At 32.7% G+C, this 14336-nt stretch overlaps 1 protein-coding gene across 1 annotated transcript in view; it reads left to right on the forward strand.

The window, feature by feature from the left end:
- The window catches only part of LOC129216614 (serine/threonine-protein kinase SMG1-like), a 248709-nt gene that overhangs the window by 213601 nt on the left and 20772 nt on the right, over positions 1–14336 (forward strand). The window contains exons 69-71 of the mRNA XM_054850834.1: positions 7767–7845; positions 8634–8756; positions 10673–10771. Of these exons, the coding sequence (XP_054706809.1) occupies positions 7767–7845; positions 8634–8756; positions 10673–10771 (301 nt within the window). The remainder of the gene's footprint in view (positions 1–7766; positions 7846–8633; positions 8757–10672; positions 10772–14336) is intronic.

Consider the following 14336-nt stretch of genomic DNA (forward strand, 5'->3'; position numbering starts at 1 on the left):
CCGGTCAGCCAATTTTTTACCCAAATGAAAGTTTTCCCTCCTATTCCTATACCAGCTAATTTGCTAAGTAGAGCAACATGCGGTACCTTATCGAAAGCGTTTTGAAAATCAATGTAAACAACATCTACAGGCTTCTTATTGTCCAAAGCCATGGTAACTTTGTCATAGAAATGTAATAAATTAGTTGCACAAGATTTACCTTTCCTAAAACCGTACTGAAAACTAGTCAATAGATTATTAGTCTCTAGAAAATGTACTATCTTAATTTTCATCAATGTTTCAAAAATTTTGCAAACCACCGAAGTTAGACTCACAGGTCTATAATTTCCTGCACTCCCTTTAGACCCTTTCTTGAAGAGCGGTGTAATGTTAGCCAGCTTCCAGTCCTCTGGCACTGTCCCCGAATTATAAGAAGCATTGAAAATGTTTGCAATTACATCTGCTAATTCCTCTGCACATTCAACTAAAATTTTCGGATAAATATTATCTGGCCCCGGAGCCTTAGTCTCTTTAATTTTTTTCAAATGAAGTAAAACGTCATCCCTGGAAAATACAAAGTCCTCAAGCTGTACTATAGCTTGTGTCTTGTTGGTGTCAACTGTTGAGATACAGTTATCGTTAAAAACACTCGAAAAAAAGTTATTAAGAACATTAGCAATATCACTATCGTCCTGAATTAAAATTCCGTGCTCATCAACCAGTGGCCCAATATGACTATTTCGAACTTTCAACGAATTAGCGTATGCAAAAAATCTCTTGGGATTCCTGTTTATGTTATCTGCCAGTCTTTGCTCCAACTCTCTTTTCTGAATCCGTACCAAATACTTAAATTTACGCCTTGCCTTACAATATTGGAGCCTATCTGCACTGTGACCTGTTTCTCTAAACCTATGAAAAGCAGCTTGTTTGTAATTTAGAGCGTCTTTAGTTTCCCTGGAGAACCACATTGGCCAAATATTAGTGTTGACACCCTTTCTCCTAAAAGGAACATGATCCCTAACCGTATTCGCTAGATTTTCCTTAAACTCTGCCCACTGAAGATTCACATGTCTATTGTCCAATCCAGAAGAAAAAACTGCTTTCAAACTCTGCCAAAGTGCCACAAAGTCAGTATTTCTGAAATTGGGCACAAACCTAAAATTCTCTACTTTGTGCATATCAAATTTAATCCCAAACCTAATACTATCTGTGTCACTATCTCCAATGTGTTCCCCTACACATAACCCCTGAACAGAGCCTTCCATGTCGCATAAAACTAGATCTAAAATCGCGTCCTGTCGAGTACCCTGAGTTACAATTTGATCTAAGAAACAGTCACCAATTACTTTCAAAAAATCCTCTTCTCTGCTATTACTATGGTAAAAATTATTCCAATCAATTCCTGGAAAATTAAAATCTCCCATTATAATAACTGACCCCTTGCTAGAAATGTCACTAATAATACTAAACATCTGTTCGTCTTGACCCTGGCTTAAGCTGGGTGGCCTATAAATATTCCCCAAACGTAGTTTTTTGCCCTTATTACTAATCAACTCCAGCCAAATCATATCAATCTCATTAGGTTTATCATTAATTACCAATTCATTGCAAATTAAAGTGTCTCTGACATAAAATAAAACCCCACCACCTCTTTTACCTACTCTATCTTGTCTAAACAAATTATACCCAGCAATAGATAATAAATCATCATCACTTTCGGTAGCCCATGTCTCGGTAACTCCAATAATATCCAACCTCTCGTCTATAATTATGCTTTTCAATTCTTCCATCTTGTTCCTAATACTACGAGCATTTGTATAAAAAACCTTAAGTAAGCCCATCTTACTTTTATTTAATGCTGCACGATTGTTTGAATCCCAAGTGTTAAAATCTTTTCTCTTATTAGCCACCCTATTTCCGTTTCTACTAAAATCCCGATAGTTAGTACCCTTTCGAATTCTGCTCCTTAAACCATGCCCCCCATTCCAACTTAGTTTTTTGATTCTGAAGCCTCTAAAACCAAACCACTAACCATTTTGACCCCTGTAGAGCTCAGATGTAGGCCATCCCTAGCAATCCAATCTCGTTTACATCTTCTCCACACATCAATAAACCTGATACTACGCTTAATGCAAATTTCCTTGAGTACCAGGTTCATACACCTAGCCCGTTGGTTTAACCAACTCCTATGCACTCCAAACCTGGGGACCTAATTTGATAACTTAGAAATATTTGGACATAAATGAGTAGTTCATACATGATTGACAGCTTAAGTACTTAATTTATAGACTATCTACACACACAAATTTTCAATACATACAAACATACACTCTGTACATTAACTTATGTAACTTGCCTAAACATGTGCAAAAGTATTATCTACATAGTTGAAAGGAAAAAAAAAGGTGCATTTTTCATTTCTTGCTTCAGTGTAGTTTTAAGAAAATGAGCTCACACAGTAGTACTATAGTTCTGGTGGTGACACAGCATGTGGCGTACTGAAATACTTTACTCAAATACACAACAAAAATAGAAAGAACATTCTTAATTTATGTAACCAAGAAACGGATGTCAACTTGAGAGCTGAATGGCATTTCTATGCAATATCACACGGTAATGGACATTGTAACAGAATCAGAAGAACCGTAAAAAAAATTGATACTACTAGGACTAGCTTGCAAAGAACTACTAGAAGTCACATTTTAATTCCTACAGAAATGCATACCTTCTGCATTTTTGCTACTAAACATTGCATGTATCCTTGTGAGCATCCATTATATTAAACTAGCTGAAAATATGCTGCAAGAACGGTTTGACTCTGCAAATAAAATTCCCAATACAACATTTAATCACTGCTTTATACCACCGTATTTAAATATTATCACTGTAAAATTATTGTCCCCTAGCAATGGGTATGAAGAATAGTGTGTTACTAAAAAGACTATCAAAGGAAAATGCCCATTATTGTCAAAAAAGTTATTACATAACTTGTGTTGATCATTGAATTTAGAACCCCTGTCATTGTCTTGCTCCTAGTACATTTTCGAAGTATCAAATTATGAATGTGCCTTGGTAAAGCATTTTAAAACGCCATGTACTTGAGTCACCATTACAACTATAGCACTACTAGGTGAGTTCATTTTTTCAAAACTACACTCAAACAAGAAATAAAAAACGCACTTTTTAAAATTTAAATTTTGTGTATATAATGTTTTTGCATATGTTAAAGGCAATTTAGATATGTTAATGTACAAAGCGTATAATTGTGTGTATTGAAAAATTGTATGTGTAGATAGTCTATAAATTAACTATTTAATCTGTCAATCAAGCATGAACTACTCATTCATGTCCAAATATTTCTAAGTTATCAAATTAAAATAGCTTTTTTTATACTTAAAATATGTTTTTTCAGTATAATATATTATATAGACCATTTAAGAAAGTGCAATGAAGTTTTCACACTTTTTATTTCTGTTTTAGTGCGTAAATAAACTAGCAAAATTGCTCAATTTCAAAGACCTTTATCTTTTTTACAAACCAAATACACAAAACAATATATATAACATGTATAGTACTTGAATGGAATATTCAATTGGCCAAGAAATTTCATTTTTAATTCCATCCCCTTTTGGCTTACAGGGGTCTAAAAATGTCATTTTTCTCAATTTTCTGATCTCTGAGGGGCTGTAATTTATAAAGGGTAAACAAACACACAATTACAGCTATATTTTCTCATTAGTGTGACTCCAGCGATTACTTTTTGCCATATTTCATTTTGTGTTTCCGTCCCCTAAGCGAGTTATGACCCTTGGAAATGAGTAAAAATTTTACATTTGACCTTGAACTTTAACCTGTTGCCATTATTTTAATTATTAAGTTACAGCCACGTAACTCAGGATGTGAGACTATCATCTTATGCACTTTAACATCAAAGCGTAAAATTAACTACCATAAATGTAATTCAAATAGATTTTGGCCAAAATGCAAAGGTCTATAAGTCCCATTTTTGACTGTGAAAATCACTTTTGATGACCCCTAAAAAATCAAGGGTTAAGGTTAGAGAAAAAAAAAAGTGGTTTTAAACATCATTCATATGTATCTTTTTGGGATATGAGTTTCAAAAAAATAAAAAATGGTCGAGCGCACTCATCCGTTGAATCTGTATGGGATGACCCATTTCTGTATATATTTTTTAAAAAATTAAATAAATAGAAAAAATCAATTTTTTGAAAAAAGGTCTCCTGTTGTATACTTTAATATATTTAAATTTTGATAAATGTTTTTCTGGTATATATGGAGCTAGAGGAGCAACGTTTTATCGACATGAAATTTTTAATTTCCAAAAAAATTTTTCTCGATTCAGCCTAGTACGTAAGTGCTGGTTCACAATTTCAGACGCAAGTCGGCACAGGCTCATATGAAAATTTTTAGTTTTGTCATAAAAGAAAAAATATAAGAGGGTGTCCGACTTGACAAAGCAATTTCTGTTTTTTTTTTTTTTGATACACCCTAATGTACATCAATGATGAAGATATTCCTAAGAATGTAGCAGATAACCCCGTTAATAAGTATTGGAATTTCATCTTTAACCTGAAGGACAAAAATCTGTTTTACCCTAATTTGACCAAACTTTTTAAGGCTGTCCCGACTTTCTCTCATGGCCAAACTTCTGAGGAGAGAGGCTTAACAAAAGAAGTGTGACTACTGACAAACCAAACATGAGCTTAGACACAATTGTTGCTCTCAGAGTGATAAAAGACTCGGTAAGACACCCCAAGGAAAATGTTGATGTAAATTTAAAAAATAACCCAGCTGTGCAAAGCAGCACACTTGAGATATAAGGAACAGAAAGAAAAAAATCTGGAAGCAATATGAAGGAAAAATATAAAACCTAAATTGAATGATGTAACAAAAAAAAATCTTTTGAAAGGATTTAATGAAAGCATTAGCTCAGCTAAGGCAATGATAGATGAAGGGAATATGAAATTAAAAATTATAACTCAAATGTAAATGCATGATTGACATTGAGACAGGGCAAACAGTAATAGACACTGGTCATTAAAAATTTTAAAAGCTGTTCGAAAAGAGTCAAGCAGCTCTATAATTTGTTTCTAAATCGTTTCGATTTTTGATTGAAATAAATTATTTCCCATATTATTATCATTGCTTTTATTTATTTTTTGTGTTTGAGAAAATTAAAATTTTTATGTTCGGACAGCAAAGAATCAATAAGGTATGCCTAACAAATTTTGTATACATATTTTTTCATCAGTGGCACTTAAAGGTAACTTTTTTATGATGTGTGTGCAAAATTTAATCTTTTTTTTTACTTGGTATCCTATAAATCCTATATTTTTTCAAAATGTGTCCTATATTTTTTTCAAAAAATGGCTTATATTTTGTCAGTTGGTCACTTTGATCCCTGTTTCTAGTATAATTTAACATAATGTAGAATGGTAAATAAATATAGATACTTGAGGGGTGCCCATCTCCTAGAGAGTGATGCCCCCCCCTCCCCCTCCCCCCCCCCCGAATACTCGAAAAACACTCAACTTGAAGCGTCAATTATGCAGTTTGTGCCATCTCAAAAGTCTAAGATTTCGTTTTTAATTTTTTTTTTTTTTTGCAAAATTATTTGATTTTTCACAAAAAACGGGCCCTGTGAAAAATCCTGAACAGACCCCTGATCTATGTTAATAATAATACAAAAAGTTTTGTCTGGATTTATGTATGTGATTAGGGGTGCGAAATTGATGTCTATGTGTTAGAAACATTGATTGTTTTTGTAAACAGATCAATGTCTAATAGTCAATGATTTTTAAACATCGATGTTCTGCTTTTGATATTTTTCCAATGTCAATGTTTTCTATTCAAAAAAAAAAAAAAAAAAAAAACAACAAAGTTTCATGAAAATCTGTAATAATTATACTTATGAGAATACAGTTATTAAGAATTCAGTCTTAAATTAAAGGAAAATCTTCTCCGGTATGATGGTGATATATATAACTGTAAAATTTCAATACTGATGGCAAATGATGGCAAAAGTTGCTTTGAAATATTTGAGCAATGGTGACTTCCATCCCGTCAAAAAGGAATTTTATCCTGATTGGTGGGATAGTTAGCAAAAAAAAAGAAATAAACTTCCGCGGGGGAGACCCAACAAATTTATTTGCCTGCAAACAATAAATACCAACCATTGGGTGTTGTAATACCTGCACATATCTCCCCAATAAGTGGTCCATCATATAATTAAAAAGTAGATGTTAATTTATACAACAATAACAGCTTATACATATTCCAAACTCATTACTAACTGTGTTGTCTTTGAGTAAGTTTTACATTTTAAGTATAATTTTCTGATTTTGTTCTTATAGTGCGGTTGATGGTAGGTGATGTGATATACATATTTATTCAGATTAGTTTGTTTTTGAACTAGTTTATTTTTCTTTTCATAAATTTTTTAATATTTATAAAATTTATATTTTTGACTGATTAGTTTTGAATTACTATGAAGGATTTATGACTGAATTTTAAATCCTGAACTTTATCTGAAGGATATAGAATTTTAAAAGTAAACATATTTTTTATTAACCGCTCATTAAATTTCATCAATTATTTAATTTCATATCTTTATTGTAAATCTAAAAATTCTCTGAATTCTTATTTTTTTTTATATAACATAATTTTAATGCAGTAAAGAAATGGAAAAAACAGAGCACAAGTATTTTTATATTTTTCTTCCTTGCTTCACAAAGATAAATACATAAACAACCACCTGAGGTGGGTTGATGTACACTACCGTGCCCCTGAAGAATTCCCACCCTAATTCCTTGAATAATATAATTGTAATATGTGCTTAAAAAACCAATCTAGGGCTAGAAAAATCTGTGAATTTAATGTGGTCATGGGAGCAGGGTTCGTACGGGTCATGGAAATCCTGGAAAGTCATGGAAAAAAGATTACCAAATTTCAGACTGGAAAAGTCATGGAAAATTGATATTTTCATCAAAAGTCATGGAAATTAATTTAAAGTCATGGGAAAATGTCTTGGATAGTAATAAAGTAACAGTAGCTGAAAAAGGATTAGAAATCTTGAGGGATTTAATAGTATTGCTAGTTCGTTATGTGTGCCACACTAGTTAAAGCTATTAATACTCGAAAATTTAACTGTCCCAAAAACGAATCTGAGTTTAGGAATCCTATCGCATCCGCTTCTGTAACAGCCGCCCACCTTTTTTTTGTAATGAGATTTTACTGCTGGGACATTACTCATTTTGAATTCACCATTATTTTCAGCACTTCTTGTTTGTCATATTGCGTAGTAGTGGAGATGCATGTTTTTGATTTTACCACACCCACTCAAAAAATGTAATTCAATTGCATCCGAGTTTATTTCAACCACTTGTAAAAAAAGCATTCAATTTGTCAGAGTTTATCTTAATTTGTTGAAGGCTTTAGAAAATAAAGACTTTAGTCAGGCAATACATAGAAATAATTGGTAAGTTTAACACTAAATAGTACTATTCTCTTTGTGTAACAAGGTCATGAAAATTTTTATGAAGTCATGAAAAAGTCTTGGAAAAGTCATGGAATTTTTTTATCCGAAGTGAGTATGAACCCTGTGGGAGTATTTCACTTCAAGTTGTCTTTGTTTTGCAAAAGCACCAAAATATTTTTAACCAGTTCTTATGCCCCTTAGCTCATTATTGAAATGCAGGGTTTTAATAATGCGTGCAGGGTCAGTAACTTGTATTTCAAATTCATATGATTTTTTTTCTCCAAAATAGGTGTAAAGAAGCATGTGAATTAGCTGAAAGTTGTCAGAGTCAAATAAGTAACATTGAAGAACACCTAATATCCTTAAAAGTATGTCTTAAACTTTTTCTTTGAAAGTACATTAATAGCATTTTGTTTCACTCAACAGTTTAAATAGAAAGCAGGATAATTGGCCATTGTTTTAAGTTATTCAAATCGCAGGCTAACCTGGAAATTAGAAAAAATTACTACTTCTGTAAGGTTGTGGGCACTTGGAACAGCTTACCAGAAGAGGTTGTAATGACCAAGGGGGTAGATAGCTTCAAGCAGGCCAGTGATCCTTATTGGGAATTTATAAATTGACTTGGACCTGCCTAGTTGCCCTTAGTTTCTTGCTAGGAAATAATTAAAAGATTGATTTGGATCAAGCTTTAATTGATCCTCCAAATAAACATCCATAGCACGTGTTCTTAACTTAGTTGACATTTTTGTTATGAAAGAAAGTGCCATATCGCAGCAGTAAATACTTTCAAAAGAAGGAAAGTAAACAGCAGTATGCTCTAGTAGGCATACAGCATATTCAGCATATTCATAGTAGGCATATTCAGCAGCAGTTTTACAGATTTTTATAGATCTATTTTAGTGTCAAAAAGGGATTTGAAGAGAGTAGTGTATGAAGCAAAATAAGTCAATTTGTTGTTTGTTAAATGGCTTGTGCAGAAACTTGTCCTTGATCTAAACTAGTTTCACTCTTACAAGAAAAAAGTTTCTCGAAATTTGTCTAGTATAAGTTAATATAAAGAACAACTTGACATATTGTTATTATTGAACTGAAGAAAATTTTAAATATTCTATGATTCTATGTTATCTGTACATTTAAGATGTGTTTTTGCTTTTAGCCCTTAGAAAAAGATGGCATTACTTCAGAATGGCTGACGTCGGTTATTAAAAAAGTATCCCAATCATTGAGCTCCTGTAGAGAAAAATTAGAGCACCAGAAATCAACAACAATTCTATGCTGGGTATGGTTAAATGCATCATATATTTTTTCATTTTAAGTAAAATATTGATTGTAGTACATATACACTGGTGGACAATTGCTAAGGACAGATAGTAATAGCAGCGTTAGGAACTACAAAATGGAAGGCAAAGAAATATGAAAATTAGCATAAGTGTAGAATACAGTAAGACGTGTTGTGTGTATGCAAATTGTAGATTCACAAGTTGCTCGTCACGTGATAGTGCTTATAAGGGATATAAAGGATATAGTGCGTCACAACCATTATTGTTCAAAGGCAGGCAAAATTTGACAGGAAAGAATGAATTAACGAACTTGAATTTTTGGTATGCTTTCCCGACGTCCCGTAGATGATTTTACGGATGGTCGGGTTGCTGGCAAGTTTGAAGAAGGGGAAAAAGTATCAGTTGTTTCCATGGAGTTTGACATTAGCCGCAGGTTTGTTTCAAAGGTTTAGAACTCATTTCAAACAAATAGAATGTGTAGCAAATGTCACGGGGGAAGTCGTGCACTCGGTACGACATCAGCAGAATATTGGTACATAGTGCTAGAAACAAAAATGAACCGGCGCAACACAGCTACTGAGGTAGCAAAGCCGTTTCCTGCCGTTACTAGCAAGCAAATATCCCAAAAAAATGTATCCAGGTGTTTGCAAGCAGTAGGACTACACGCCCAACAGCTTGATTTGTACACCCTTTTGCCTACAAGTCAGCATTTCTTCCGTTTGTAGTGATGTCGTCAGCACCACAATTGGAGAGAAGTCAACTAAGCTTGTGTACCATTCTCAGATGACAGCAGGTTCTGTCTGTCGTCTAATTGTGGACGACAACTGATCTGGCGTGAGAGTAGTAGTGAATACAGGCCAACATAAAAGAAAAGGACAAATATCCAACTAGTGGTATCATGGTGTAGACTGGGATTATGATCAATGACCGTACGTCGCTTATGTGCTGCCAAAAAGACTATGGCTACCCAGCGATACATTGATGTTGTTCTGCTACCTCATATTTACATGTATTGTGGTGCTGTGGGCGATAAATTAGTTTTCATGGGTGATAACGCATCATGTCATCGAACAGCCGCTGTCCAGGAGTGTCTAGGAGCAAGAAAATTCAACCCAGTTGGATGGCCTGCTCATTCTCTAGATCTGATTTCTATTGAAAATGTTTGGAATGCTTTGTGGAGCCGTCTTGCTGGTTGACAACATCCTCTAATAAGCAAGGACACTCTTATCCGTGGCTGATAGAGGAACGGGATAAATTACCCCAACAGTCGCTGGATATTGTTGTGCAAAGCAGCAAACGACGTGTAGAAGCTGGCATTGCCCTCCACAGCGGTCATATCCCATATTGACATCTTAGGCCGGAACGCCTGTGGACGATAATGAAATTTTTTCACTTTTACGTATTCAGCACAAAATGATCGTTTTGTCCTTTGAACACTTTTCAACGCTTTCTGGATTTCAGAGCACTATAAATTATCGTCATTGTAATGTTCTAGTGTTCTGACATTAGTTTATTTCACTTGGCATTAAATTACACTTACTTTTTTGCGCTCTACATTGTGATCCGTCCATAGCAATTGTCCACCAGTGTATATGTAACAGCTGGACAAGAAAGGTGACACTAGTCAAAAAGCCTCATTTTTCTGTGGAATTAAAATTATGGTCACTTCAATATTGAAATCAATGTTCACATCACAGTTTACTTCAGCTACAAATTTGTAATTGAAAAAACTCTAAAAAAAAAAAACTTATAACTGTCTTTATTCCCAAATTAAAGAGACATAAATTGTGTTATTAACATGGGAATTTACTCAAATTTGGGCAATTTTGACTTGTGCCACTTTTTCTAAACAAGTGCAATATGTGCTTGAAACTGAACAAAAATTGAATTCACAATTTATTTTCCTTGTTTTCAGGAGTCATTACATCTACATGTTGTGCATGTTCATGATTTATTAACTGTGCATCATAAACTGATGTCTGAGGTGCGTCATATTCTGAGAAATTTAGCTAAAGTAAGTGGGTTTTTAGTTTTCAATACTGTACATAATCACCACTTATGCTTGAATAGAAATTTCAGAACTTATATTATTCTGTCTCTTAGTTTTTGACAATATGCTCCTACTTAAATTTGATATGTTTTAGTCCTTTTTTAATGCTATTAAAATATTTTAAAAAATTGATAATTAATTTAAAAAGTTTAATTTTTTTAAAGTAAAGATTGAAAGAAATAAATTCTACTGTAGTCTTTTTAAAAATATATTTATTAATATTATTATTATCTTATAATATAAAAAAAACTTACAAACCTACTTTTAGAATCTATTAAGTTCCCTTAGAAACGTTTAAAGTTTGATTATAAAACAAAACTAGGTTATTATTGATGCATAAAAGTTATTGTGCATTAATCGTCATTATTTTATTGTAACTTCTTCAAAAATTACAAATGTCAACTATCAGAAAACTCAACGTAAACTATCAGGAAACTCAACCTCTTTGATATATATATATATATATATATATATATATATATATATATATATATATATATATATATATATATATATATATATATATATAAAGAAACACTATCATATATTCTATTTATAATCTGGACAAGTCAACCAAAATGAACTTCACTAAAAAAGAACTTCACTACTCAGTTTACTAGGCGCCACAGGCTGCTCTATGATACTGGTAGACAACACAATTGATAGCGATATAAGGATTGAACAAGAACGAAAAATTCTTTTAAAAGAAGGAAAAAATCCCAAAATACCCTGGGGCCTCATCAGGGGGTACTCCCCAAGGGTAGGGAAAAAACCATGGATGTTTCATGAGTGCTGCTGGCGAAATTTGCCTAAAAAAGCAGCACTAGTCCCCGACATCTCACAAAACAAGCAAATTGGGTTACTGAAAGTCCAGAATATCAGCATGACATTATCAGCATTACATGAAATACAAACATTGAACTTTTTAAAAACGAAAAATACAAGTTTATCTAAAGAAAATAGAACAATATTTAAGCTACAAGATTTATATAAAGAAAATAGAACAACATTTAAACCACAAGAGAAACAAAATTCATACCTGAACTCAAAATCAAAAGAAAGAACGTACATCCATCAAATTCATGGAACAGAAAAATCAAGGAACTGACAATTGACTATCGCTACTCCTCCACAAGACTGCAAATGAAATGCTTCGTAAGATGCTCCGGATATTGGTTTTCAGTTAGGGTAGCAGTTAAAATTCGAATCGCTGTTTTCAGATTTGTTTTACTATTGCATATTTTTTTTATATCTAATAATTTGAAATGATTATATTTTTGAACACTTTTCTACTGACACAACTGTGAAAATGAATTAAAGAATACACTTTAAAATCAAAATCCTGACGTTTATCATACAAAGCTATACTGGGAACTTTATTATTCAGTTGAATATTGAGATCAGGAAATTAACCGACTCATCCTTATTTGTTTGTTTCAGCAGTAGTTCATTTGGGTAAATTTCTTTGTGTAAATTGTGAAAATCATTGTTATTAAAAATAATAATGTCATCAATATATCTAAATGCTTCTATATTGTTGTTTATTAAAAAAATAGATTCATAAAAATGCAAAAATAGGTCTGCAAATGCACTAGAAAAAGATGTGCCCATCGGTATTCCATTGATCTGTCTGTAGAAATTGGAACCATTGTATAAGCAGGGGTCAAAATAGTCCTATATATCCTATATTTTCAAGAAAAGCATCAAAATCGTCCTATATTTTCTATATTTTTGAAAAATGTCTTATATTTCCTATATTCCCGTTTTTTGTTGTTGTTGAACCAGGAGGACATTTATTCTACAAATTTTGGTGCATGGTGCTCTAAAGGAAAAGATGATTTTACCGCTTTTTGCCATTTTTGCAACTGTTCAGTGCCCATAAGCAATAGTGGGTTTTCGTAATTGAGACAGCATGCTAAAACATTCAAGCATAAAGAAGACTCTGAAAAACGTCAAGAGGATTCTTCTCAAGCTCTGTTTGTTCTTAATACAACTGTTAAAGGGTTCAGTTTAGATATAAAATCAAAGAACAGTGGAATTAGTATTTGGGTCATGAGTGAGGAAGAAAACATAAAAATTTTCTTTGTTCAAATTTTGTTTAATTATTTCGTCTATAGAGGACACTGTTTTTTTCAAAAATTATTCTTTGAACTACAGGAAAGTCATTTCAGATGTAAGGAATAATTTGATTTGAGGTTTTTTTTTAAAACGAAATCATTCATAAGAATAAATAAGTAATATATGATATGTATTATTTCTTTTTTCATAGCAAAATTATTCATATAATGTGTCCTATATTTGTCCTATATTTTTTGCGGAAAATGTCCTATATGTGACAAGTCGGTCACTTCTACCCCTGTATAAGTAATTCTCAAAAATACAAAATTTAACAAGTTATTAAAAAAATAGATTCATAAAAATGCAAAAATAGGTTTACAAATGCACTAGAAAAAGATGTGCCCATCGGTATTCCATTGATCTGTCTGTAGAAATTGAAACCATTGTATAAGTAATTCTCAAAAATACAAAATTTAACAAGTTATTAAAAAAATAGATTCATAAAAATGCAAAAATAGGTTTGCAAATGCACTAGAAAAAGATGTACTGTGACTTTTTTGTATGTATTAATATACGAATACAGTCGACGCTCATTATAACGACCACACATTATAAAGACCGTCCCACTATAACGACCAGTGGCAAAAGTCCCAACTTTGTTCCTATGAACACTACGTTAATTTGCCTTCGTTATAACGACCATTCTGTATCGTCTAATCCAATACAACGACCGAATCCAGCGGAAGCTATTTCGGGTGTTCTTCCCAATAAAACAAATTTGTAGCTTGAAATGGTCTTGATTATTGTTTACGGACATCTGCCTGAAGTTTCCAATGTCCATTCCAACTTTGAGAGGGGGTGCGCGTAGATTACCATTCACCGCAGCTAGCACAAAAAAATAATAATAATAATAATAATAATAATAATTGTAATGGGAGGAAAAATCGAGAAATTTCCAGGTTCCTAAGAAAAGGGAGTTGACAGATGTGTTGGTAGTTTGAATCTAGCGGTTTTTAAGATTTGCGGTTCTCGAGGGACTTTCAAATATTTCTTTGAAAAGCAAAAAAAAAAAAAAAACAATTTATCACCTATGTCTGAAACGGAAAATAATGTTTTGCAAAAATCACGTCTGCTAAAAAGGCAACCATCTGTTTCTGGTTTTATCTTCAGAAAATGTAGTGGTAGCAGTAGTAGTAGCAGATTTGTAAGTGTGTAACATTTTCCTCCCTATATTTTCTACTTTAAAATTTCTATAATGTTCTGTCATAGTATTTTGCACGCGAGTTTTCTAAAAATTCCTACGATAAAAACAATTTGAGCATTTAACTGGAGTGTTTGAAAAAGTACCATTTTTTTTACGGAACAACGGGGCATGCAAGATGACTGTGTATATTTTTTTAAATTATACCTCTTATAACGACCACTCGTTATAAAGACCTTTTTCTCTGGGACGGAGATGGTCGTTATATCG

Source organism: Uloborus diversus, chromosome 1 (genome assembly GCF_026930045.1).
Source record: "Uloborus diversus isolate 005 chromosome 1, Udiv.v.3.1, whole genome shotgun sequence".
NCBI lineage: Eukaryota > Metazoa > Arthropoda > Arachnida > Araneae > Uloboridae > Uloborus > Uloborus diversus.